This window comes from Lutra lutra, chromosome 13, assembly GCF_902655055.1.
Source record: "Lutra lutra chromosome 13, mLutLut1.2, whole genome shotgun sequence".
Lineage (NCBI taxonomy): Eukaryota > Metazoa > Chordata > Mammalia > Carnivora > Mustelidae > Lutra > Lutra lutra.
In genome coordinates this window covers 7,628,948-7,656,493 of record NC_062290.1, presented here as the reverse complement: position 1 = coordinate 7,656,493, position 27,546 = coordinate 7,628,948, and the positions used below count along the sequence as shown (strand labels likewise).

Genomic DNA, 27,546 nt, shown 5'->3' with positions numbered 1-27,546 from the left:
TGTTTGAATGGTATTTTGAAAACTTCTGAGTTGGGTATTTCTTTTCATTTTTTATTAATGTAATTCAATGTCATGAATTCCCTATGGCCTCTATTTTAGCTATATCCCATGGACAGTGAGATGTCAAGAGATGTTTAATATCTTGTTTAACAGTTTTGTTTATGTTTAAATTTCCAGGGAAAGGAGACTGTTTTAAAATTTTTTGTTCCCAATTTCTACTTTATGCTAAGGTTGTTAAGTGGAGTTGAGAGTGGTGACAAAGAGAAGTTTTCAGAATAATGAGCCTTTGGATCCCACAAGATAGAAAAGAAGCAAAGCGATGAGAGGATGTATAAAATGGGAAGAAAAAGAACCGAAAGGCCTAAGTTCTTGAATAGATAAAAAACTATAATAAAAATGTGGCAGCCCTATTCTACCCTACCCACATAGGATTTCCAGGTTGATGTTGTAAATCCTCCAATTTATAAAAAGAAGCTGAAAAATCCAGTTTTTTTTGTATGAAATCTCTTCATTCTTAAATGATGGCTATTAATTCAATTATCAATTTTCAGCATTTGTTTAACAGATAGGCCAACCTGTTGGAATTAGGCCATAGATACTGAAGTTTGAGATTTCAGAGATGGAACATTTCCGGTAGATAACAAATTCTGAGTGTGGCCAAGGCGGTGCATGGTCAAAATGAAATTAAAGCTTGAGGTCACAGAGGTTACCCAAAGACCGCAGAACTACCAAGGATCGTGAGAGGAGACGAACTGGAGAGGAAAGCTGGGAACGGGGGCCACAGTCCTTGAGGAAGAGGTTGAATGGCCACAGAGGATTCACTGAGCAGGGCTGCTGAAGGTGGGCATAGCAAGTCTGGTCGATTTTTAACTGACCTCAAGGTGAAATATGGGGCTGTGGGGTGACGTCGTGTTCTTGACCACAGAGATTGCTGGGGAGCTTCGATCCAGGCTCCAAAAAGGTCACAGGAATACTACGTGTGTTCCTATGGGAACAACTATTCCCTATCTTTCAAGAATCTATCCTTTTAGGGGCCTAATGTAAGAAAAAGTCTACTGAATATTAAGGCCCAGGTAACTGATCTAGATTAGATGAGGACATTTACCCATTTCTAATCATTTGTTACCTTGGTGACTCTCCAGTTTCCCTGAAGACAAAGGAGTTCAGTTCAGAATTCTCCCCATTCTCCGAGTACACGGGGTATTCAAGCTGGGAGACATACTCAGAGGAGCAAATTCGGGGGTTCTTAAGATTTTCATTCCATAAATCCCTTTGGCAGTCTGGTGAAGTCTATGCATCCTGTCTTAGCATAATAACTTTAAATGCATAAAATGTATAATGTTACTAAGAAAACTAATACAGTTTTCAAAATACAATAATATGTATGCTTTACTTATGAATAAATGAAATAACAAGATCTAGTGGTAGTCCTAATAACTATTGTAATTTTAAAGCAGTAATGTGCAAAATGATATTCTAAGGCTGTTGTAAGTATTGTAATATGACATGAAAACAGCTGTGATTTTATTAGTGATAAAGTATAATGCTGAGACTACTGTGGGCTGTTGTCTACATTCAAAAATGAAGGAACTATTAAATTTAAGTTAGAAGTCAGTGAATATAAAGATGTATTTTTCCCCCATTCAAGTTCATAGACTGAATTCTACCCATGCTTTGCTTGGGAGTCTATGGATCCCAAGTTAAGAACCTCTGAGAGTTTAACTTTTTCCATCCTCCCACCTCACTTGGAATTTTGGTCCATCTTTAAAGAATAGAGGCAAAATAGAGTCTGCTTCCTGTTACCAATTAATATTGCATCATCTACCCCAAGATGGAGGTCCACATCAGCAAAGCATTTAAGAATTCTTTTAGTTTTACTTTTCTTTCAACCAATCTCATACCTTGCTAAATTGTAGGTTTTCTGATTAATATCTTACTGTTCTGTGTATTATACAATTATTTTGCAATTATTTATATGTCTTTATACTTTTTATACATGGGCCATTAAAATCTGTTCTCCATTCCTCATAAAATCATAAAGTCTGGGACACTCGGGTGGCTCAGTCAGTTAAGCCACTGCCTTCAGCTCACGTCATGATCCCAGCATCTTGAGACTGAGTCCTGCGTGGGGCTCCTTGCTTTGTGGGGAGCCTGCTTCTCCCTCTGCCTCCTCTGCCTGCTGCTCCCCCGGCTTACACTCTCACTCTGACAAATAAATAAGTAAAATCTTAAAAAAAAAAATCATAAAGTCTTCTAACAGTGTCCTCTCTTTGTTCCTTACTGGAATTATACACAATTATTCTTATGAGAATTTCAATTTTAATAATATTTCAATCATAATGAACAATCTTCACATTCTGAGTCCTGAACGAAGTTATGTACATTTCCTAAAGTCTGGAGTACATATCTCCAAATGTCCAGAAGTCTCCCTGATATAATGGGCCACTTTTATCCTAGATTCCCATCATTTTCACATCTCTAAACAATTTTTCCCCAATGTATAGGATGGATCAATCATTTTGCTTCCTACAAGAAATTGTCAAGCAAAAAACTCAAACATTTATTCAGTACAGTATCTGCACCACATAGCAGATAATCCAGTGGCTATCCACTCACCAGAGGACATCCAGATAAGTGAAATCTCACACCATTCCTATACCTCACTATGCCTAAGTGGTGATCACTGTCAGGCATGTAACATCCATCCATGCCTTCCGTAGGTCAGGAATTCTACTACACACCCCCATGTTGACATCATCCCAGCTGTCCTATTTCTTAGTCCAAAGTTTTCACGGGTTTATATGTTCCTATGAATGCATACCTTCTTGATACTCAGAATATATCCACTTCCTTCTGAAGAGCTTATTTTCCTTGGAACAAGAGATACCCTGCCAACCCATCATAACCATTAATGTGACAACTGATTCTTTACAAATTTCTGGGTAAGAATCTAGAAAAATGTAATGAAACTGAGTAAGCGGACTCTCAATTTGCAATCTTTCCAATATGCCACGTTGTCTTATCTAAAATTAAGGATGGGGGACGCCTGGGTGGCTCAGTTGGTTAAGCAGCTGCCTTCGGCTCAGGTCATGATCCCAGCGTCCTGGGATCGAGTCCCACATCGGGCTCCTTGCTTGGCAGGGAGCCTGCTTCTCCCTCTGCCTCTGCCTGCCATTCTGTCCACCTGTGCTCGCTCTCTCTCCCTCTCTCTCTGACAAATAAATAAAAAATCTTAAAAAAAAAAAAAAAGTAAAATTAAGGATGGATTCAGCTCCTAGGGTCTCAAACCACTCAGTTGACTCATACTATAAAGTTTTTAGGAGTTTTCTTTTCACACTTGAGCTTTTCAAAAGCACCTATATCAAGAAAAAGTATCATTGTTACTATGATATATCCTTGTCTGAGCAAGCGTTTCTTAGATTTCAAGTTCTGTGTGGCTAGCAATGGTCATTAGGTGATGTATATTTAACTCCAAGGTCCACAGTAATGTTGAGTTCAGTTTCAAAGTAATACAATTTGAGATTATGGGGCACAGACTCCCCTACTACAAGACAGCCAAGGACACCAATCTCTGGGCCGATAGTCACAACGCCTCCTCTTCTCTGCAGAATCTCCCTCTGTCTCTCTCTTATAGGACATTTGTCATTAGATTTAGGGCCTACCCAGACAACCCAGGATAAGCCCCACCACCCAAGATCCTTAACTTAATCACATCTTTTGTCAAACAAGGTAATACTTTCACCACATATGGTAATATTCATAGGGTGTCAGAATTAGGACAGGGACATCACTACTTACCCCATTACATTTTGACTTGTGTAATCCATGAATAAGGTAGTTTTTTTTTTTTTAATAAGAGAACTACCATAATTTTTAAGAAACTGGGTTATTACTTAATAGAAAATTATTGTTGTCTATAATATCTTAATGTCTTTATCCAGGGTGATTTTTATTAGCTGATGTTTAATGAAAATAAACATTCATATTTTTAAGACTAAACCATAAAGATATTCTTTTTCTGCACATGCCTGCTTGATCATTGTTCCTATGGACTGTTATTTACTTCTTAGCCTCCCACAGGCCTAATAAAAAAAGATTTTAATATTTTTTCCAGATTCCACTGATGATTTTTTTAACTTATGAAAATCACATTATACCAACATAAAACAAAGCACATTAAATGTAATCTATTTTCACACACTCTGCATTCCTTTTTATTTGCAAATATTCTGATCTCATCTAAAGAAATGATATATGAAGCTATTTCTTTAAGGCAGAGCTCAGAATGGAACTTTAAATCTCTTAAATGCTGTATGTTTATCCAATGTTGTTACGGTTATTATTTTAGCTATTTATTGCTGTCTTTAAACCAGAATTAAAAACATAAATAACAAGGCACGATAATCTAAGATACTGCATCGATCAGCTATTCCACAAGCTCAGAATGTTTGAATCAGCCAGATTTGCCTGGGTCTGAATTTAGAACACCATTTTCACCCCTCATCTACCATTTTATCACAGACCCCGACACTCCTGGTAAATAGGGTTGTTGTTGTTGTTTCTCCTAAAACCACTGCATCTTTCTCTTTTAGTACAAACAACTTTCTAACAAGAACGGTAATCAAGATGAGAGTAAGGTAAAGTACTGTCCAAGCTTACAATGCTCAAACGTCAGAGAATTTTTGTTTTCTCAATTTATCTTTCACAGCGTCTTGTTCAAGATACTGTTCGGTTTATCTCTCTGCCTGTATTCCAGCTTAAAGTTTCCCCCAGACATGTTGATTTTTTTTATTTTATTTATCCTGAGTCTATAAAACATTAACATAGTTCAGTAAATGGGAGCTATCCAAAAAGATGTATTCTAAGAAATGCCAACCCTCTCTCTCCAATTACTTCCGCCTTTTTACTCGATTTCCATCTACCCCATTTAGGCAACCAATGTAATTAGTCTTTCATGCACGCTTCTTTTCCTTCTTGTGGGCATGAATTTCAGGTGCACTAGTAAATTTCTCCTTCTTTCTTATACAAAACATGGTGCATAGATACTCTTTTCTATTCTACCTTTTTCACTTATGCCAAATATTAATACTTTGTGGTATCCGTTGCAAAAACTTTGAGTTTGTCACTTGGGTTTTGAATGCAGACTTTTGTGTATTTCTGTAGTAAATTTTACTGATCATTTATTACACAATATTTTGAATCCAGTTAAAAAGCCTTCCTTCATATAGCTAAGAGAAGAATCATATATGTTTTCTTCTGGTACTTAAGTGATTTTGTTTATATTGAGATTTCTGATGCATCTGGAGTTTATGCTTGTACATAATGTGAGGTATGAACCTCATTTTATCATATTGCAAATGGCTAACGGGTTGCCCCAGAATAACACATTGAAAAGTCCATCTTTGCTCTGATGATTTAAAATGGCTTCTTTATATTTCCTTATATTCCTTCCTTATATTTCCAGATATTCTTGGGTCTGTTTCTGGACCTCTTATTCTATGCCATTGACCTGTCTTTCTCTTCATGCTTTCACTGTAGAGGATTTGAGGTGTGTTTTAGTGCATGGTAAGGGCTACTTTTCCTACAGAGCTTTTCTTCTTTAGTATTTTCCTGGCTATTAATAAATAGCATAAACTCTAGTATCAACTCATCCCAATCCATTTAAACAAAAATCTTGCTGGTATTTTATAGGGATTGTGTTAAATTTATAAATTAACTTAGGGAGAACTGACATCTTTATGAGGTGAGTCATCCTTTCCAACAGGGGTAGGACTCTAACTTATTAAATTCTGTTAAATTAATTTTCAGTATTTAATCTCCTTTGTTGCTATTTTTTAAAATATTTGTTAAGTTTTTAATTTTAATTCCAGTATAGTTAACATAGTTACCGGAGGGAAGTCGGTGGGAGGATGGGTAAAATAGGTAATGGGGGTTAAGAGTGCACTCATCCTTTGTTGCTATCTAAATGAGGTTTTTCCAACATTATGCCTAAGACTTGGTTATTGTTTCTATATCTGAAGACCAGCAATTTCAGTTTCTTTATGTTAATTTTCTATTTTGCTACTTTCACTAAATTCCATTATTTTGAGGGAAAGTTTACCATTGTTTCTCTAGGGTTTCCCAAGTACATAATCATATTACCTGCAAACCCAAATAGTTTTACTTCTTTTCTAATCCTTATCCTCTAACTGCCTTGGCTATGACTTCCAGGACAAGATTGAGTAGTAGTGGAGGTATTAGGCTTAATTTCCTTGCGCTTAATCTTAGTGGAAGTGCCTCTAGTATTTTCCCATTAAGTAAGATGCAGCTTTAAGAGTGAGTTATATACTTTTAATTAAATCAGATTTTATCCAAAGATTTTTTTTACTATCTCTGGAGATATTCCTGTGATCTTTTATTCTTCCTTTGATCTGTTAACATAGTGTATTACTTTACTGGAGTTCCTAATAGCAAACCAAGATTGCATTCCTGGATTAAATGTCATTTAAGCATGGTTTATCAGTTCTTTTTTTGTGATGCTGGATTCTGTTGGCCAAGGTTATATTAAGTACTTTTGTATCAATATTCATTAGCGATATTGGCAATAATTTTCTGATTATATTGTCACTAGCTTGACTTTTAAAAATAATTTTAATACTCTAGAATATGTTATGAAGCACTGGGTCTATCTGGTCTCTGAAGGTTGGGTGGAACTCCCTTGTGAAACCACTGGGGTTTGGTGCTTCCTTATGGAACAACTACCTTATAACCATCTCTATTTCTTTGATGAAAATAGGTATATGTAAGCTTCTATTTATAAGGGAGTCAATTAGTTTAGGAAATTTCCCATTCTGTACAGGTTTTCAAATTTATTTGCATGGATACTGACAAAAGAATCTCTAATTTTTAAAAAAAATCTTCTGTTTTAAGATTATATCCTCCTTGCCTTCTTATTTTGAATATTTATGCCTTCTTACTAGGTTAGTGGTTTGTATATTTTGCTAATTTTTTTCAAAAACCATGATTTTGACTTATTAATTAAATCTACATTTATTATTTCCCTCCTTGTTCTTTTTTATTTTTCTAATATTTTCTAGCTTCTTGAGTTTGCAATTTGATTTGCTAACTTTCATTCCATCCCTTTCATTGATAAAAGTGTTTGAGGCTGGGACTCTTTCTTTAATCACTATGTTAACACACATCATACACATTTTTCTATCCTTATGTCCATTTTTAGATGAACAATTAAATACATCAAATTCTCATCATCAGTCCTGCTGAAGCTTATCCACTTCTATCTTAGTGGATTCCAATAGATTCTCAGGGAGGTTCCTGAATAAACATTCCTGAGCTCCTGCATTTAAAACAAAACAAAACAAAAAACAAATGTAGGACACCGGGGTGGCTCAGCTGGTTGAACATCTATTGGACTTGTGATTTCAACTCAGGGCGATTTTGGGATGGTGAGCTAGAGGCTCAGCACAGAGTCTGCTTGACATTCTCTTCCTCTGCCCTCTCCCTACTCACTCACACTGTCTCTCTTTGTCTCAAATAAATCAATAAATCTTTAAAAACACACACATAATGATGATGTTCTACTGGCGATGCCATTTGTATGTTGTTTTTGAACAACAAACATGTCTTTAAACAGCTAAAGCCAGCCTCGCACTTTTGCCTTTGTAAGACATTTTATCTTTTCACCATGTAACTTGGAAGATTTTAGAAGACATCTTTATAAAATTTAATAATGTTACTCAGTTAGGTCTCAGAGTTAGTTGTTATGGGTCAATAGTACCTGATACCTAGTAAGCCCTTTCAATATTTAGATTCTAACTTTTTATTTACTAGAAATAAGGGCGGTTTTTTAAGTTACACTTTTAAATATTAATTCTGTCCCATTGTTTTTATATCTTTCTTTCAGGGACTCCAATTATACCTAATTGGATCATCTTCGCCTACATTTCATTTCAAACACTTTGTCTTTTTTCTTTTTTAATCTTGTTTTTATTCTCTTGCTATATTCCTAATTTTCTTCAATGCTCTTACTAAGTTTTCATTTGAATCTCTTATTTCTTAGGGAATTTTAAAATTAGTCCTTATTTCTTATATAATTCAGACTATTCAGTGCTTTTCCTGAATTTAATCAATCCTTATTGTGGTCTTTTTTATTTGGTGTCCATTTATGTTCTTGGATTTTAAATTTCTGTCTTGAAATGGTTTGTTTTTTCAAATCCCCAAATGTTTATTTGAGAATATCTTATTCTCTTTCATTTAGTGGGTGGAATTGTTATGCACTGAATTAATTTAATTCTCATTTACTTCTGTATTTTCATGGTATGTATATATAAATGAAGGCTAGTTATGCCTCTGCATTTCTGGGTAGGGATGGTTTGGAGTGTTTTAAGAGATACCTTGTTCAAGAATGCATTTTTCTATTGATATTGACATGTGGTAGATTTACAGGACAGCTTTTTGAGTGGGATGAGTGGGATGTTTGTTCTCTGCTTTTTTCTTTGGCCTTACAAGGCAAATGTGCTTTCCTTTACCCCACCTTTACCTGTGGTTTTCAAAAGGTGCATCTCCATTTTAAACTTCTCTTCTCCTGAAATGTCACCTTTCCAAAACTTCCTCTTTTATTTGCAATGTTAAGTTTGTTCCTTGTTGTCAGGTTCCTGATCTACAGGATTGCTTTTTTGTGCCTCATAAATTTTCACTCTTATGGTGGACTTCACAGTGATGACTTTAGATCAGTAACAGATGTGCTGTTAGTTCTTCCTTCTCAAGTCTATGAAAGTGATCAGGGACTGCCCTTGTAATTCCCAAGGGCTTACAGCAGGACAGTGAGAGAGAACTCACCAGGATTCTATGTTTATTTTTACAGTCACAGGCATTTTGAAGTTTGGACAGTATTTTATCTTCTTGTGATGCTGAGAGCATGAGTTTTAGTCCTCCTTCTTGTTATTTCTGTTTTGGCAGAAGGTATGCTGGGAGATTAGGATTTACAGCATGACTATTAGCTCCACTAGCCAGGAAATTTATATTTCCTAATATTGTCCACCATAGGGGCGCCTGGGTGGCTCAGTGGGTTCAAGCCTCTGCCTTCAGCTCAGGTTGTGGTCCCGGGGTCCTGGAATTGAGCCCCACATTGGGCTCTCTGCTCAGTGAGGAGCCTGCTTCCTCCTCTCTCTCTGCCTGCCTGTGATTTCTGTCAAGTAAATAAATCTTAAAAAAAAAAAAAATACTGTCCACCATATAAAAGGCTTCTAATGACAGCTATGAGAGCCCTAGTTTTCCACTTTTGCAGAAATACATACTGCAAAGCAGGTTTACTAATTCTCTAGTAAACTATTGGTGTGTACTATTATGCCTACAATGACGTAGGAAGATGGCACAAAAGACTTAGGAGTATTTGAGGGTCTATGAAAAAAAAAAAAAAACAGATACCCCCACCACTGCAGCTAACTAGCTGAAAGTGAAAAATATGAGACAAAAAGGAAAGCAGAATGTTGAGGAGCAGTTACATGGTCTGCCAGTACCTGGTGAGAGATGTTTGCCACATAGGAAATGTGATAATATTTGGTAATTAATCTCTGGGGCTACCATAAAAAGATGGACATGGGTTTATGATTCTTTCTAGTCTTGTTTACCTCTTGTACCTCAGTCCCCTTGGATTGTCTATTTTCTCTTATTCTGTTAATACTGTGGTTTTGGGGGTCTGTGATAGAGATTTCATTCTATGAACTTAAGAGCTGGTGAGCTCCAGAGGTACAATCAGGAGGACCACACCGAGAAAGGTAAGGGCTCACATGTACTTTTCACAAGTAGTGGGGTTCTGAGTCCACCCACTGCTGACAATAGTCCATGTGTCTAATAGGTAAAATTATTAAGCGTAAGAATTATACAGAAAATCTGGTTATTCTTGATTGCTGGTTAGGATTTATAAGGGTGCAGACAAAGAGAGGTAATTATAATTATAAATGAAGGAACTATCAGAAATAATGAAAATGACTATGACATTTCATAATCTTGCTACTTGCCAATGACAGAATATACTGCTTTGGAAGAAGTTTACACAAAGGCAGGCGTTCTGCTTCAAATGATATGAAGTCCCTATTTCCTGAGCTCTAAGCTCCATGGAGAAAACTGTCTTCTCTAGCTTTCTGAGGAACTTGACTTGTTAGCCGTTCCAGGCCCTTCTGAACGCTGGCTGTTATCTACACTTTGCAAATATGTTTGACCCTATGTAAACTACGCTAACTAAAAGTGTAACAACACATTTTAAAAAGAATCAGGGAAAAAAAAAGAGTGGGGAAGCCTGAAGATGATTCCCGAAACACTAAATGGAACTTTATTGAGATGGACATTGCAAATCAGTACAACTGCTCCCCCTCATTTGTGGAATTACTAGTTTAAAGTTCAGCACGTGTTCTGATTAGGAAGGATTTGCTCCAAGAGGAACAAAATTAACCAGTAAGAGCAAAGAGAAACTTGGCTGGTTATTAGAAAGGTTACAGAAAACTTAGCTCACTGTAATTATGGCAGAAAAAAGCTGATGTGGATTCTAGGTCCGTATTTTCCAAAGAAAAATTACACTCTCCTGGCCCCCATAAGCTACATTACTATACCCCCTAGAATAAGGCTCTATTGCACATCTCCAAAGAAACACAGAAATGATTAGGACAATGGCCCTGACCTCAAGAAGCTGAAAGGCAAGGCCCACAGCATTTGTGAACGGCTTTGCCACCAGATAATGTATTCCCAGTCTAACTGGAATTCAGGGAATCAAATGCTCTATGAAAAAAAGAGGGGGACAGAAAAATCACAACTATTCCTGTGAGTCAAGGGAGAAGAATCATGTACGTTGGTAAAGAAAGCATGTTCTAACTGTTCTCCAAGGAGACCGGAGAGAGAGCCGAAGTGGACAATGGGGCTGAGCTCCTGGCTGCTCTTCCATGTACGAGCGGGCTGAACCTGCACGTTTATTCCATGTCTCTGAGCCACAATCTCTTCTAATGCTATTATTATTCTGCAGATTAGAAAATTAATATTCATTGCCTATTGCTGACATGTTCTCTGCTCTTCTGATCTGATATTCCTAAAAATCTAAGGAAACAGCATTCACACCCTGAAGCATTTGTCATCTTGTAGAAATGGGATTTTAAAAAAAACTTCCTTCTCTGAGGGAGAAAAAATATGAAATCAGAAAAAAGTCTCCCTGTAAGGAAAAAAAATAAGTTTCATCCAAAGGAAATTCACAAAGCAATGATACAGACCTTCTGTTTTCCAAGCACAGGGAAGCACTCTGAGGGCTCGGATTCCAGCCCCAAAGGCTGGGTGTGCATCTCAGGTCAATTCCATAGGCTACTTCCGGAACCCACTCGTTTTCCAAGCGTTGCTTCTCACGTTCACATGCAATGCTTGCCTTGGGATCTGTGCCATCATTAGCTGCACTCGGTCAGGCTAAGAACCAGGCACACGATTCAGACCCACTTTCCTATTCCCTGCTCTGATTGATGGATTTTCATTATCTTTGATTTTCTGGTACTCAAGTTCCAAGGCGGAGCTGTTCATACAAGCCTGTCCAGAATCTAACTCCACGTTTTTTAAAACATATATTCTAAACCTATGACTGTGTAAATGTCAAGGTTTAGGAAACATGTTTTCGATCATGACTTCAAGTCATAAAACATGGCGGCTCCAGAACTCAGCGGTAACCATACAGCGCACCACTTATTTATCCCCTAAGATGCAACAAACACAGTGACGGCTCTGGTTTCCTTTCTCCTTCCCTCCCTTTCTTCTTTCCTTCCTTAACTCCTTCTTCCCTAACGTCATACTCACTTTTTTGTTTCACTGTATAAAACGTCACTGTAATTTCTAGTATCTGAAACAATGGCGCCCTGTCTCCCTTGTGAGTGACTTGAACATGCTTCAGTGTCTGACCCAAAACACAAATTTACCTTCAATACATCTCTTCGCCACAAAGAAGAAAAGCTAGCTGAGCCCTCCACACAAAGAAATGAAGTCATGCTGACTAAAAACTAAACATAAGTTACCACGATAGGATTTGTCTTAATCCTAAAGCGGGGCCTTGTCTATCCAGCTCTCCAAAGTACAACAAAGGCCCAGGAAGCCCAAAGCACATTGGAGCTGATTTTTTGTTCCATCAAGAATAGAGCTCTGCTCAGATATTTTGAATACTTTCAGAGACCTGCTCTGGTTCTGCATTTTAACCGCAAACCCCCTGAGAGATCCAGGGTAGGACTACACCTGATAACTAATTAAAAAAAATTGATTCTCTCCATGGTGTTCAGCAACTCCTGTTAGAACCCCAAGTATCTTTTTCTCAAACAGGCCTGTCAGAAGTCCAGCACAAGACCCTGATCCTTTCCAAGTGGCTCTAGAATGTACACTCTGTGAATGTGGTGACCTTTTTTGCTCACTCCTTATGGCAGGCAGACTCCAAGAAGGCGCTCAGTGATCTCTGCCTCCCAGTACTCAAGCCATGAGGTAATCCTCTCTCAGGTATGGACTGGCCTAGGGACTAAGCAACAGACTCTCAGACAAAGGTCAGGATGTCACTTCCACAATCAGGTTACATGTGACTGAGACTCTCGTCTTGCTATCAGCCACCCCCCGTATCTCTTACTGGCTTTGAAGACATGTTGCCAGGTTGGTCAGGCCCATATACAAGGAATTAGAGATGGCGTCCAGCAAATGGGCCTCGAGAAGCCAAGGCCCTCAGTGAATAGCACTTCATGAACCACTTCAGCCAAGAACCACACAAATGATCCCACCCTAGTCAAATTTTTCTGTGAAATCTCAGTACCAGCTACTGATGGCAGGTTCTGAGAGAATCTGAGCAGAGGACCCACAGAAACCATGCCCAGACTCCTGACCGCAGAAATGAGGAGGTAATCAGTGTGTATTGCTTTTAAGCCACTAAGTCTGTAGTTACTTGTTACTCGGCGATAGATAACCCATCCGCTGCCATTTCCCCAGTGCCCAGAACAGTGTCTGCCTCGTGGTGGGTAGGCAATAAACACGAAATGCATGAATCAATAAGTAAAATGAATTCCTGTCCCTGACACAGGGACGGTTACTGAAGAAAGTTAGCAGGCATCACAGTGCTGTGGTGTACAACACAACATGGCGAATAAACTCAATTTTCTACAACAAATATGCTAAAGAATGCAATTTTCTAAAATACACATATAGTAAGTAAATGCAATTTCCCATAACAAACATGTTAAACAAGCTTTTCGGCAGTTGTAATAGCCTCAAAGTTGACTTATATTTCCCAGGAGATCACCCTAAGCTTTCTATAGTTAAAAACAAAATATGACTGGAGATCTTTTTGCCCTTCCTGGTAAAGCCACTGGCTAGGAACTCCATTTCATGATGACAAGAATCAGAATATGCAGAGTTTGGACCGAGACAGTCCCTCCGCCTGACCTGGCTAGTGCTCACCATTCTTGATGCCTTTATGGTGCCTAATTGGAAAATACACTTCAACTTTCTTACTCACACTCTGAGAAGCATTTGGGTCAACCTCTTCCCTGTTTCTCAAAAGTTTCTCACTAAATATTCTTACAATTTGTGGCCTGAGATTCTGACTTCAATCTTAACTAAAGTCAATCATAAAATTCTTTTATTTCTCATTACAAGTTGTGGTAATTGCCTTGAAAGCAAAGGGCTGAGAAATATGGCAATGGACACAACGGGAACAGTGGGTACTCACCCTGAAAGAGAAGCCCCTTCTCCAAACAGGACTTTCCAACTTCGAACTAAAGAATGAGTAGGAACAAAATATACCAAAGGCCAGAGATCTGGATTTGGAAAAGCATTTTAAGCAGAAGGAACAACACATAAAAAGGCCCAGAGAAATGATTCCTCAGCAGAGAGGCTGACGTTACAGACTCCACATAAGACAACTATACACACAGTAAATCTACTAGAATCACAAAATATATTTTTCTCATACAGTCTTTCAGGAAGCCCAGCATGGACAAAGAATCCTGAAGCTTTCCAAATGGTTCTAGAATGTAAGCTCCATAAAAGTGGTAGCTTTGCTTTACAGCTGCTTGCCAAGTATCTTTACATTATTTCTAATTGACAATTTACTTTGGAAAATTAATAGAGGATTTTTTTTTTCACATTTTCACATTACACATTTTGCCATGAAGTCTCTGGGGAAGAAGCCCACGGTGGGAGGAAGCCAAGCCATGTGGAGAGGCTGCGGTAGGCTCCCCACTGTCAGTCCTCATCTTTGAGTCTTCATTTTATTAGTCAGGGTTCTCCAGAGAAACAGTATCCATGGCAGGAGGTGGGGGTGTCCATATATCTGGCAAACCTATAATCTGCGGGTAGGCTAGCAGAGTGAGTACCCAGGGAAGAGCCAGTGTTACTGTTCAAGTCCAAAGGCCATCTGCTGACAGAATTCGTTCTTGCTTGGGGAAGATCAGTCTTTGTTCTGTTAAGGCTTTCAACTGAGTGGATGAGGCCCACCCACATTCAGTGTGGACAATCTGCTTCACCCAAAGTCACCATTTAAACATGAGTTTCATCCAAAAACACACTCATAGAACCATCCAGATAATATTTGAACAAATATATGGGTACACAGCCCACCCAAACTGACACAAAAAATTAACCATCATACCAGCTCTGATATTAGCCCAGGTAAATGAAGCCGCCTTGCATCCCCCAGACCAGGCTGGCCACCAGCTGGGTCCCATGATTAGCCTCAGTCAATGCCACAAGGAGCAACAGAATCACCCAGCCATCCCCTGCCTGGTTCCTTATGATGCCTGGAAGCGTCATAAATAGTTGTAAGTCAGTGAGCTTAAAGATGGCTTGTTATACTCTAAGAAGAACTGGGGCACTATCTTGAATTCCCATTACTCCCTGTCTCCCTCAGTGAGCATCGGCTCCCCCGGCCATCCCAAACACGCCAACTCCTTGCAGCCTCATGGCCTTTCGACCTGCCGTTCCTTCTGCCTGTTGTCTTCTCCCTCCAGCTCTCTGCTTAGCTGGCTCCTTCCATCCTTCCTGCCTCAGAGCAAATACTACTTCCTTAGAGAGACCTTCCCTGATTACTCTCTAAATTGGACTCCCTCCCTCCCTTTCTTTGTCTCTGTTTGTTTTTTTTTTTTTCTTCCATTGGGTTCATTTTCTTCAAATCATTTATCTCACTGTGAAATTGTCTTGCTATGTCATTGGCCAGCATCTTCCCCCAATTAAAATATTAGCTCCATACAGACGGGCTTTTATCTAGCTCATGTACTGTGCACCCAGCGATTAGTGCAGAACATGTGTTCAATAAATATTTGTTGAATGAAAAGCAAATGAATGTGTATATCATTTGTAGGTGACTGACTTCAGGATTCTGATCATAGGCTTCAACTTACTGAGTCTGTTATCACAGAATTTAATGAAGGGAGATTAATACTCACATGTGATACAAAGGATGTCTTGCTCTGACTTTTCTTCTGCTCTTTTCTCCCCCTCTAATGAGATGAGCAACCACGAGGGAACAAAAACCCTAGCATCCTTTTAAAATACCTCAGAGAAAAAAAATCACTGCATTTTTATACTTGATTATTTGTGTGGCTTATTTATATATTTCCCTAACTCTTCCAGATTAATTAAAAGACAGCTCTAAACTTAGCAAGGGAAGAAATGTTCTCTCCTCTCTCCTGGAGATCCAGTCTACCATTAACCTTTGTGTGATACAGTCTCAGTTCTTAAATTCCTTTCTCCTCCACCACTCACCCCCCCCTCCCGTCATGGCACTGACCTTGGAGGAAAGAGTGGAGAGCAGCAGACCCATCTCCCACCTGCTCTCTGCTTTCTCTCCACCTTCCAGTTCTTTCCCATACTTGAGGTATGAAGATAGTATTTTTCCCCCATCACCTGAACTCCAGACTTTCTCCCAAGGCCCATCCTGCTTGCGGCCGTCCCTCCAAACCCAGCAGGCAGCCACCCCCACCCTATATACCATCCTTACCAATTCTCTTATGTTCTGATTCTCCCTTATATTAACCATGTCTTTTATTTTTGTATCTGATGCTTTGACATTTGGGATCTTGTTGACCCTGGGGATTCGCCCCCTCCTAGGTTAACCAATTCCTAGAGATAGCAAACAACTCACTGCAAGCACACTTTTCAAACACAAGCCAACCAATCCAGAGCCCACACCTCTAAGACCCCCTTGACTGGGGTCTCACACTCCAGGCCACTATCCACCTGCCATCATCAACCTGGGGTCAGGTGCCAGACAACTTGGGACAGCCCTGGTTCTCCAGACCCCGCTGAAATTATTCAAACCTGTCAACCTAAGCCTGCTGATGCTGCCTCCCCCATTCCTTCCCACAAAAACCACAGTGAAGTCTCTTACCCACAATTTCCCTTACTCTCTCTGTCTCCCACCCACCCCCAACACGCCTACTGCTTCTTCATGTGTCCGCCACCATGCCGTGGTGTGCCCCCCCCCCCCACCCCGGGAACTATAAGCAGCTAATTTTCCAGTGGCACTCAGCACCTGGTTTATTGACCTTAGTGTACCTCAAGTTTTCTATGAATATACTGTATTTTAAAACATCCCTCTAGAGACTAGGTCAAATCAGTTGTCTTAATCATTTGGGGGCAACTCAGATTCTGTACTCAGTGCTCAGTATTTAAAGTTTTATTTCTGCAACATTTAAAAATTCTGGATTTAAATCACTGATGCACTCAAGAAACCTTTATTGATGTCTTGTGCGTACTGAGTATTGTGGAAGACTCTGGAGATAAAAGGATGAATCAGGCATGATCTCAGGCAGGCTTGTGGTAGGATAGGGACTCAAAAAAAATATACAAGAAAGAAAAGGAATGAATGACTGTCTTCTCAGAGATCTCCTGGTGCATTCCCTTTATAAAATCATTGTCAGTTTTGGAAGGCTTGAAATGAGAAAAAACTGTTTCTCTTGCTCTGTTCCCTTTTTTACATGACAAGCTACTGAGATTAGGAATCTAAAAGATTATTTTATTTCTCCCTGTTATCATCTACCAGACTTAATTAAGTTTCCTTTGAAACATCTTCACAAAAATACAGCCCAGCTATTCCTCAGAACAGCCTGAGAAAACTGTTGTTTGGGGGACAGAATATGAGCCCTTAATATACGCCAGGCATCACACCAAGCATGATGTATGCATTATTTTATTTAGTGGCATAACATGTGTACTGCCATCCTTATTTTACAGAGGAAGAAACCGAAGTCTTACAGAGGCTGAATAGTTTGCTAAACTCAGCACAGCCCATAAAAGGTAGCACCAGGACTTGAATCCAGCCCCAGTTATTCCAGATCCTACTTGTTTAGTAACTAATTCCATATGTGAGCTAAGAAACTGTACCATTTTCTAAAGGTAGATTGCTTAGAACCATTCTTAAGGACTGGACCCATCTGGACCCATCCAAAAGACTTTATCCCAGGAGAAATTCTAACCATTCGAAATGCGGCTACTATATTTGAACACACCCAAATCTTTCTTCTAAGAGTTCATGAGAATCTATTTTTAAACTCGCTCGGCCTGCCCATCATACAGCAGTCTAGCTGGTCACACAGTAAAATGAGCTACTAACAAAACAACTCCAGAATTAGCTTCTCTTCCAAAACTCTCCATAGAAGGCTTTAACAATTGCGTTTCAGGATTTAAGCTATTAAGAGAGTGAGCTCTCCTCTTTCTGGTTAGTGATTCGTTCCCAAGGAATTGTCAAAATTGGGTGACAATGACTGCCTGCCCTAGCTTTAATTTTCCCATTTCCATTACTCTGGTCTAACCCATCCCACAGAGGTTACCTCTAGACTCTAGGAACTACATTAAGGGAAAGCATATTCCTCTCTGTAAGATAATTACATCCACACAAGCCAGGCATCGGTAACTTACGGGAGAGTCTACGACTTCAATCACCCTGAACCTCAGGGATTCCTTCTCTTAACACATTATCTGTGGGAAAGAAATTCATAGGACACCAAATAATGTGTAAATCTGAAATCTGTGCCTTTGTTTCTCCACATGCCTGGCTACCCATTAAATCAGATGACCATCATTGACAAATTGAACACTTTTCTGGCACCTTGAGTTTTAAAATCCCCAGGAGAAATACTGGAAACTACTCCCCCCCCACCTTACAACCAAAAGAGAAATCTAGGAGTTGCTGAGTAAGGCTTTTGATCCCTTGCCAAGACTCCAGCTAAGACACGAGGCAAACAATATTTAATATCTCTTTTTTAAAGATCCAAACTTCCCCATCCCAGCCTAGAGGGAAGCGAGAAGACACACGCAAAGGCTTTCTATCATCCCACAGTAAGCAGGTATTGAGCATCTACCGTGTCTGTCTGTCCTAAGGCCTTGGAGACACAGCAGTGACTTGTATTCTCCTCACAGAGGAGCAGGTCAGTAGTTCTGTTATTTGAAATTCCCACTGGAACCAACACAGAGCACTTTAAACAATTCTCAGAATCTTAAGAAGTTAGGGCCGGAAAAAGAAACTCCAGGAGTCTTTGGAGGCTTATAGCTGTCTGGGGCTCTGTTCCCTCCATGTACTAGAGCGGGGTATTTAATATAAGCTGCCAGGAGGAGCTGTTATCCCGTCTTATTTATATGTAAAGTTTGATGCTGCGGAATGCACATTTTCTGCTGGCAGTTCTATAGGTTTCCTTGGATTCTCAAAAAGTCCAGGATCCTATACGAATTAAAAGCATTCCCTCAACATACCCACAGCTCCAGGAAGCCAGGGGTCCCACGTCGTTGTAAAAGGTCCCTTTTTTGAACCAAAATGTAATGTCCAGTGGAGACCACATTGGCCACGACAGCCACTCCAACTGGTGAACAAGCCGCACGGCCCTTCCCGCGCATCAGAACTTGGCCCACAGAAAGCTGCAGGCGTGGCGGGAGGGTGGCCAGCGGCCAGGGAGGTAACAGGAGCCCAGCAGGCCTGGAAGTAAGGAGACGGGGCTCCCTGTCCTGCCCTGCTCCTGAGTAGGTGCCGGGCGAGGACATCGCGCGCCTGTCTTCTCCAGACCTGGCTTCTGACACCTCTAAGTTCTAGCCAGGACAAGTTCTCAGCGCCCGGCTGCCCGCCGCTCCCAAGTTCTTGGAGCGCAACAGAGATGCGATTTGGGCCAGCGGGAGTTGGGGAGAAGTAGCCTGGCATTTCCTCTCGGCGAGCCTCGGGGTGCACACCTCCCCGGGCGACAGAGACGGCGCAACCCACACTTCCACGCGCCCGAAAGCACACGCGCACTCCTCACACATCCTGGACACGCAGCCGCGTCCCCGCACACGCGCGCCGACCCCGGCCCCAACTTTCGAGCGGGACTCAGTATTCACCGTCAATCACCGTCGCATCCGCCTCCTCCCCCGCCGGGTGCACCTCCAGTCGCAGAGACTTCGGGGTCGGGGGCGAGAGCTGCCCGGCCCCGAAAAGCTGCTCCTCCGTCACGAAGCGCAGTTGCACGCGGAACTGCAGGCGCGCGGGGACCCGGGCCATGGTGCGAGCGCCTCCTCCGCGCTGCTCGGCGCCCCAAGAAACTGCCGGGGGAAGGGGGAGGGACTTGGAAGCGCAAGCCACCTTCCTCACCCCCGCGCAAGTCCGAGCGTCCACCTCTGCCCGCCCAGGGCTCCTGCGGGCACCTGCAGCCCCGCGACCCCGCACCGCCACCCCGCCCTCCCCCCCAGGAGGTGCCGCGCAGGTGCTCGGGGCCACCCCAGTGGGCCACTGCTCCCACACGCAAGTTTGGGGAGCTCACGAGGCACCTGGAGGCACTGGGGTTTTGGAAGCAGAAGGGTGACACCTGCTGTTCACTGGGACTGCTCTGTGGGCGTGGGCGTTGGCTTGGAAATGGCCTTGGCCCGGGCTCTCTGCTGGGTGGGCTCTCGCCCAGTCCAGATGGTTTTGGGGTGCTCATGGCCACGTGGGAGTGACCATCCCAAGCGCAGAGTGCTTCTTCACTGACAGGGTCCCGACAGCAGCAGCAGCAGCAGCAGGCGGTGGGGGAGTGCTGAGACCCTCATGCAACTGTCAGGGCTCAAATGACCACACTCTTCCCCCGTCGCTTGGAACTGCAAACTTGCTTTGCTGCTGGATGGTGAACCATCTTCCTAGTCCTGGGTCAGAAGGGCCAGGGGCTCTTGTCCCCAAGCGGATGCCTGACTCCAACAGCTACCCAACCTAGCCAGCTGGCTCCAGCGTCAAAGGACAGGGGCTCCAAACCCCAGGGAGCCGCATCACACGTTAGTCTTGTGCAGAGCGAAGTTGGTCTCCGGTTGCAGGGGATTAAGAAAAGGAAGTAGTCTTTCTTTTGACCAGTGGCCCCGCAGTCATAGACTCAAGTGCCATAAAGGGAACTTTCCTTCACTTTCTGAACCAGCTTCTGTGTGTCCTTGGTCTCTGACGTGCCAGGCAGAATGGAGTGCAGGAAGGAAGCAAGGACTGTACATCCACTGGGATTCCAGCAGGCTGACTGGATAAGAATGAGCTTACCCAGAGATTATGCTGAGTGAAATAAGTCAAGCAGAGAGAGTCAATTATCATATGGTTTCACTTATTTGTGGAGCATAACAAATAGCATGGAGGACAAGGGGAGATGGAGAGGAGAAGGGAGTTGAGGGAAATTGGAAGGGGAGGTGAACCATGAGAGACTATGGACTCTGAAAAACGATCTGGGAATTTTGAAGGGGTGGGGGGTGGGAGGTTGGGGGCACCAGGTGGTGGGTATTGTGGAGGGCACGGATTGCATGGAGCACTGGGTGTGGTGCAAAAATAATGAATACTGTTATGCTGAAAAAATAAGAAATTAAAAAAAAAAAAAAAAAAAAAAAAAAGAATGAGCTTCCCCAGAGGCCATGGGGTCTGTAACTTCAGAGTTGCCCACCTGGACTGGTAAACCCAGCCAGGCTTTATGAAAGGCCTGGTCTCAAGGGTCTCCCCAACCCCTACCCCACATCCCATTGTTGTCCTCTTTTTGATGTGGTCACTCTAGTTTCTCACCTTACTCCCTCCAGAGAAGTTTTCCTCCCTCCTTCTTTGTCTCTTATCTCTATCACCCAAGTATCACGCTCTTCTTTCCTATCTCGTTCTTACTTCCATCTGCCTCATGGCTTTGATTTGTGCCCCAGGAGCCTCCTGGAATCAGATGTCCTTTTTTTTTTTTTTAAGATTTTTATTTATGTATTTGACAGAGAGAAAGAGACCACAAGTAGGCAGAGATCGGGGGAGAAGCAGGCTTCCTGCTGAGCAGTGAGCCCGATGCGGGGCTTGATCCCAGGACCCTGGGATCATGAGCTGAGCCAAAGGCAGAGGCTCAACCCACTGAGCCACCCAGGCGCCCCGAATCAGATGCCCTTTAATGAGTTGGAGTTCTGGAAAGAGTTTCTAGTTTGAGGCCCACAGAATACCTGCCCTCTGCCCTACCCCAGCCCTCACTAGATCCTTCTGCCTGTCCTGCTTCCAGCCTCCTCGAAGTGCTCTCCTGCCTTCCCAAATCCTTTCCCTCGTCAATCACTTGTCCTTTCCCTTGTCATCACTCCTTGATGGCACTAAGTACTTCCATGCTACTGAAGACCCTCCAAAGTAGCTCTTGACCTCTTTACCCTTCTGTCAAAAAACCTTATTCAGCCTTCATATGTGTCACCTGGTAACTGGAAAGTAAATCTGGAAGGACAGATGTCTGATTTATACTAAAAGTGAATGGTGGATGAAAATGACTCATAAAGCATCTCTAGGGGCACCAGCCTGGCTTAGTTGGTAAAGCATGTGATTCTGATCTCCAGGCTGTGAGTCTGAGCCCTAAATGGGTGTAGAGATTGCTCAAAGAAAAAAAAAAAAAAAAAAAGCATCTCTAGAAGGGCAGTATCTTGACCTTAGTAGAATTCCCACCATATGCTCAAGAAATCTGGAGTTCTGATATGTAAAACAAACAAACAAACAAACAAAAGCAATGGTAGTTCTTCCTCCACATTAATGCAAGGGGAAAAACCTGAACTTCAGCTAACTTGAGCAAAAAAAAATCAAAATATTATGATGAAGTCTAAGCTTTGGTCATGACTAGATTTAGGAACTCAAGGTTACCACATGGTCTTGCCTCCATTTTACAGAAAGGTCCTTGTCATATGCTGGAAGGTACCACCAATTTACATTCCAGCAAAGGCGACACTCCTCCTCTCCAACTCAGTGAGGGTCACTTGCAAAGGACTAGTTTCCTGTGATGGGTCTACCCAGCTGTGACTTAGACCAAGGAGACTGGTAGCGTTACCAAATTTCCATCATCTGAGTGAGGGACGAGCAGATACCCACAGGAAGGAGGTAGCTGGGAGGACAAAGCAGGAACTAACCATGGTGTCTCACAGTGCTTCCCACATGCCTGGCACTGTACTAAGCATGTCGTGTACACTATTCAGTTATTCCTCCCCACCACCCTGGGGAAGAGATACTGTTACTGCCCTCACTTTTACTGATCAGGAAACAGGCACAAAATAGTAACTAACTCGCCCAGTTACAGCTGAGAAGTAGCAGAAGTCCTCTACAGCAGTTCGGACACAAGAGTAAGTCTCCGATAGCGCTTACTACCACTTTCCAAAGTTAGAAGCTACTAGACTAATTTCTTAGTATTCCAAATGGATACAACTCAAGGCCCCAAAACCGTAAACACAGAAATACGTACAGGTTCCCACTTTCTTCCCTCTTGTCCTCCCACCCTCTCGAAGGTGGGTAAGAATTCCTTAGGCTTCCTCCCCGACGAATGTTTGGCCTTTGAGTAGCTGTATGCATACCTGAGCAGATTTACCCTGGCCCAAGCCCCGGCAGAAAGTTCCATGAATCAAGTTTTTCTGACTTCTGTATTGGATGGAAGGCAGATTCACTCATACCCTCTATTTGAACCACCACTGTGTTCCACTTTCTGTCTTCAGTTTATCCAAAATTTCTTCTCCGGGCCACCAAACTTTTTTTTTTTTTTAAACCAGTTCAGGAGAGTTACTGAGAAGACAGAAGAGCTCCAGCCTGCAACAGAGCATTCTGAGATGAATTGAGCAAACTTCTCTGCTCAGTTCCCATCTCTGGTCGGCCACCTCCACGTTGTGCTGGAGGATGGAGGCCGTGCTTTGCCAGCTGTTTGCAGAGACTGAATGGGGGCCAGAGGATCAAACTGGGGAAGCCAAAGCCACGATCCAGATTCTTCCTCTTGTGTATCCAAAGCCATGATCCAGATTCTTCTTCTTACATATCCAACGCCATGATCCAGATTCTTCTTCTTGTGTATCCTCTAGAAGGCATAAGTCCTCTTGGAAGGAAGAGGAGGACGCTTGGTACACAGTTTCCCTGAGACACCCCCACCCCAACCCATCATTGCCACCTCCTGATCGACTCTGTTGTCATACAGCATCAAAAGCACTTACGTTTTTCCTGAGTATAATCTGCCCAAAATTTTCATTCCCCAAGTAACACCTGGAAAAGGACCTCTAGTTAACCTCACCTGCAGGGGCCTGTGACAGCAAGCTCAGCAACCAAAGGGTCTTCAATGGACAAGTGCTGAGTTGAGAGAGAGAACAAAAGTCCGGAACTGGGTGCAAACCTGGAGATCAGAGGATCTCTGGGTGAGCATATGTCCCTTCATGTATCTCCTGTCTTCCACAGGAGCACCCCAACCTGTTCATGGGCTGCATTTCAACAGCTTAAAGTCTAGACTAGGTTCTTCAACCCCTGGTGAGCTCTTCCTTGTACCTATTAGCAGATTAGCAGATCCCACCTCCTGGTCCAGACATTGCTTCAGAGAAACTCGGGCCAGAGTGCCCCCTGCCCCCTTCCCCTGATCTCAAAATATATTATCCTCAGCAATATGGCAGCCACACGGCTCGTTATGATGCTCCACAAAAAAAAAAAAAAAAAAAAAAAAAAAAAATCTGCGCCTCAGCTGAACAATTTAGAAATAAATTTCTACATGCCACAAAGCTTCTGATGTCACTCATAAGTAATTAAAACAGAATATAATAATCCGCATATGATCTAGCCCATTAAACACTTGGAGTCAAAACTCTTATTTGAGTTTCCCATATTTGTGATTTCACCTATTCACCAAAATGTAGCCCTCAAATCAATATTACCAATGCCTTCACGATTATTTGCAGACACACGCTGGGTGCTGAAAGTTTGAGTCACCTGATGAACACATTCCCAGCTGAGGCTGAGCAAGTGACATTCTGTCCTCTTGTTTCAGCTCTTTCCCTGCAAACAAGCAGTCTTTCTGCAGTCTATTTAGTATCCTGTCTTTCACATTTCATATGCAATTTGTTGGGGATTTTGCTATTTAAAATAGTCCCCTAGCATAGTGCTGTCTACCGCTCCTAAGCATAAGATGGTTGTGAGGTATCTTACAGAGAAAATACATGATTTAGATAATCTTTGCTTAGGCATGAGTTATGGTGCTGTCGGCTGTGAACTCAATGTTAGTGAGTAAATAATATATATTAAATAATGTGTCTTGAAACAGATAAACACCTAACACAAGGTTACATACTAAATGACAAAAGTGTAGCCATGGGCTTGTAGGAACGTAACACTTTATTTCCCCTAGGAGCGACGGTTCAGTATTTGCGAATTCAGTGTTAGCAGCAGCTTTCCAGAACATAACTATCTTGAATGACAGGAATTGACTATATTTTACCACGGTAATTCATTTTTGGTGGTGCTTGGTGAAGAGACCTCTGTAACTATCAGACAATGTAAGATACCACTTCAAAGCTTAGGCCCGGCCTCTGCATGCATGGCTTGGTGAAGGGCACACCTGTTCTTCCTGCAGGTGCAGAATGAGGTGGTCTGAGAGAGGGGACAGAGTGGGGGAGCATGCCAGGCATCGTAACTAGCCTTAAGTTACTGGAGGAACTCAATGTCCTGCATAATACAGGAAGGACTAACTTCATTATGAAAGATGGGGGACATTATGGGGAAAAACAAGAAGAATGTTTATCTTCTCCCTTGGAAAACAAACCATATGGAGAAAGAGGGAAAGAGGAAGTGAGCGAGAGAATGATCCAACAATCACTCTCTACACCAGTGGACTTCAAGCCATGGTATGCGAAGACCCAACATGGAGCATTTTAAGGGAATGCATTTCCAGATCTACTGCCACAAGTATTTTTCCTAAAATTGATCTTCCTGAGAAGTATGCACAATGGAGATGCTCACTTTATTAAGGAAAGCCATCTTTCCCTTATCCTAATTTTACTAAGGCTAATTGCCATGGAGTACAAACGCATCCAGAGCACTAAATAAAGAGACAACTTAAAATACTGCCCTAGGTATACAGAAAGTAAATGACTACAATCTGTTTAAAAGTCGGGTAATATCCATTTTTTTATTTTCAATGAAACCGTGGGAGGCCTAATTGAGCTGTCAACTGAGAGATTATTAAACATAATTTTAGGTGGTAGATTACTCTCTGACCCTTGGCAACTCCCAGCAATCATGAAGGCCATGAAATAAGAGCCCCAATGCTTAACCTTCCCTAGCTTCATGGCACAGCAATGCCTCTGCTGACCCTGTAGGGAGGACACAGCACTTTCTCCAGAAGACCCGGTCCAGGGGCACCCGCCTGGTTCAGTCAGCAGCGCATGCAACTCTTGATCTCTGGGTCGTGAGTTCAAGCCCCATACTGGGCGTGGAGATTACTTAAAATAGGCACAAACACCTTGTCCAGGTTTACTGGGAGGGAGTAGCAAGAAGTGAAAGGGAGCCCCACAGGGCTGGGAATGCAAAGAAGGGGCAATCATGCTGAGAAGGGTGCTAAGGAGCCTGGGAGGAAGAAGATCTGGGGCCAGTCCCAGGTGCTTTCCTTATTACCTGAACAACCCAGGCAAATTACTCCGGTGCCCTGAATTTACAGCAGCTTTTACAATAAACCACCAGGACCCTATGGGGTCCTTGTGGAGATGAAAAAACGCTGCAGAACAAGAACTGACTCGGGGCTGTCATCACTATCCTCACTCCGGGAAGGAAACAGGACAAAGTAAAAGTAAAAAGACAAAAGCTGAAATAAACCATATTCCCTCACCTGAAGGCTACCACTGGATTACTTTACAAGAGTTATCTCATTTTTTTTTCCCTATCGGCCAGCTAAGTCAGCTTTTGTTACTGAAAGAGAAACAAAAACCAGTGTGGCTATCCACAGGTGTGAGAGATGTATGTAGGACTGACTCCATACTTCTCTGATAAGAGGGAAAAAAAAAAAAAAAGACTGACTAGTTACAAGACACGTGAGCTGCAGCTCTACTTATTTTTGTTTTTGTCTGTCACTTGTTTATGGCTGTGACTGACATCGCTCATGCCCAGAGGCGCACTGGCATGTTTTGTAAACTAGCAGATAAACAGCCATGCTCCAGATCCGTTTGTATGGAGGCGAAAGCAAACATTAAAAAAAAAAAACCAGGGGCGCCTGGGTGGCTCAGTGGTTAAGCCGCTGCCTTTGGCTCAGGTCATGATCTCAGGGTCCTGGGATCGAGCCCCGCATCGGGCTCTCTGCTCTGCAGGGAGCCTGCTTCCTCCCCTCTCTCTGCCTGCCTCTCTGCCTGCTTGTGATCTCTCTCTGTCAAATAAATAAATAAAATCTTTAAAAAAAAAAAAACCAGATTAGGGAAAACAAGCTGGATTGAGAAGAGGATGCAGGGTGGGCGGGGCATTCTATAAAACTAACATAATTATTAGTAATCTGCCAATCCGCGTTTAAATCCAGGGTCAGACCTCCTGCAATAGTCAGTTACAAAGAAATTACTTTGCTGATCGTCAGCTTGGAGCTCTCCCCAGAGGGGTGATGTGTTTGGATGAGATGATGCATGATCTCTCACGAGGTACATTTCTTGATCTTCAGCCAGTAATTACAAGGAGACATAGAAAGCTTACTGACCCACCTCTTTGTTTTTTTTTTTTTTTAATTTTTATTTATTTATTTGACAGAGAGCAAGATCACAAGTAGGCAGAGAGGCAGGCAGAGAGAGAGGAGGAAACAGGCTCCCCACTGAGCAGAGAGCCCGACGCGGGGCTTGATCCCAGGACCCTGAGATCATGACCTGAGCCGAAGGCAGAGGCTTAACTCACGGAGCCACCCAGGCGCCCCCACCTCTTATTCTTTTAGCAACTCACCAGAAGCCAGAATACACTTGATTATCTGATTTATTAGATAGTGTTATAGAAAGACGAAAAGGAATGATACCAAAAAAATGTACAAGTATGTATTTCACTAACACACCCATATTCTTTTCAATTCTTCCATACATAGAAGAAAGTTGCTTCACCAGTTCATACAAATGCGTCCATCCAGTTGTCAGGTCATCTGTATGTTTAGAAGAACAGCTGATATTTATTCAGTGATCTACACGCATTGTCATTTGTACATATCACATGGTTGCAGATGTACCTTTAGGCCAGGATTAGCGCTAGTCACATTCTGAAGGGCAATGCTGGTCACACTCGGTCACGCACAATAATTCTAGTTCTCCCAAGATCTCGGGCGCTGCCACTCTGCTGCTGGTGGA

The 27,546-nt window shown here is 42.2% G+C and overlaps 1 protein-coding gene across 2 annotated transcripts in view; it reads right to left on the bottom strand.

Moving 5' to 3' along the window:
- LOC125084066 (histone-arginine methyltransferase CARM1-like) overlaps positions 1-19,583 on the bottom strand; it is a 278,327-nt gene extending 258,744 nt beyond the window's left edge. For both annotated transcript variants that reach the window (XM_047701178.1, XM_047701179.1), the window contains exon 1: positions 19,354-19,583. In XM_047701178.1, coding sequence (XP_047557134.1) covers positions 19,354-19,513 — 160 coding nt within the window. In that variant the 5' untranslated portion in view covers positions 19,514-19,583. The remainder of the gene's footprint in view (positions 1-19,353) is intronic.
- Between the last annotated feature and the right edge of the window lie 7,963 nt (positions 19,584-27,546).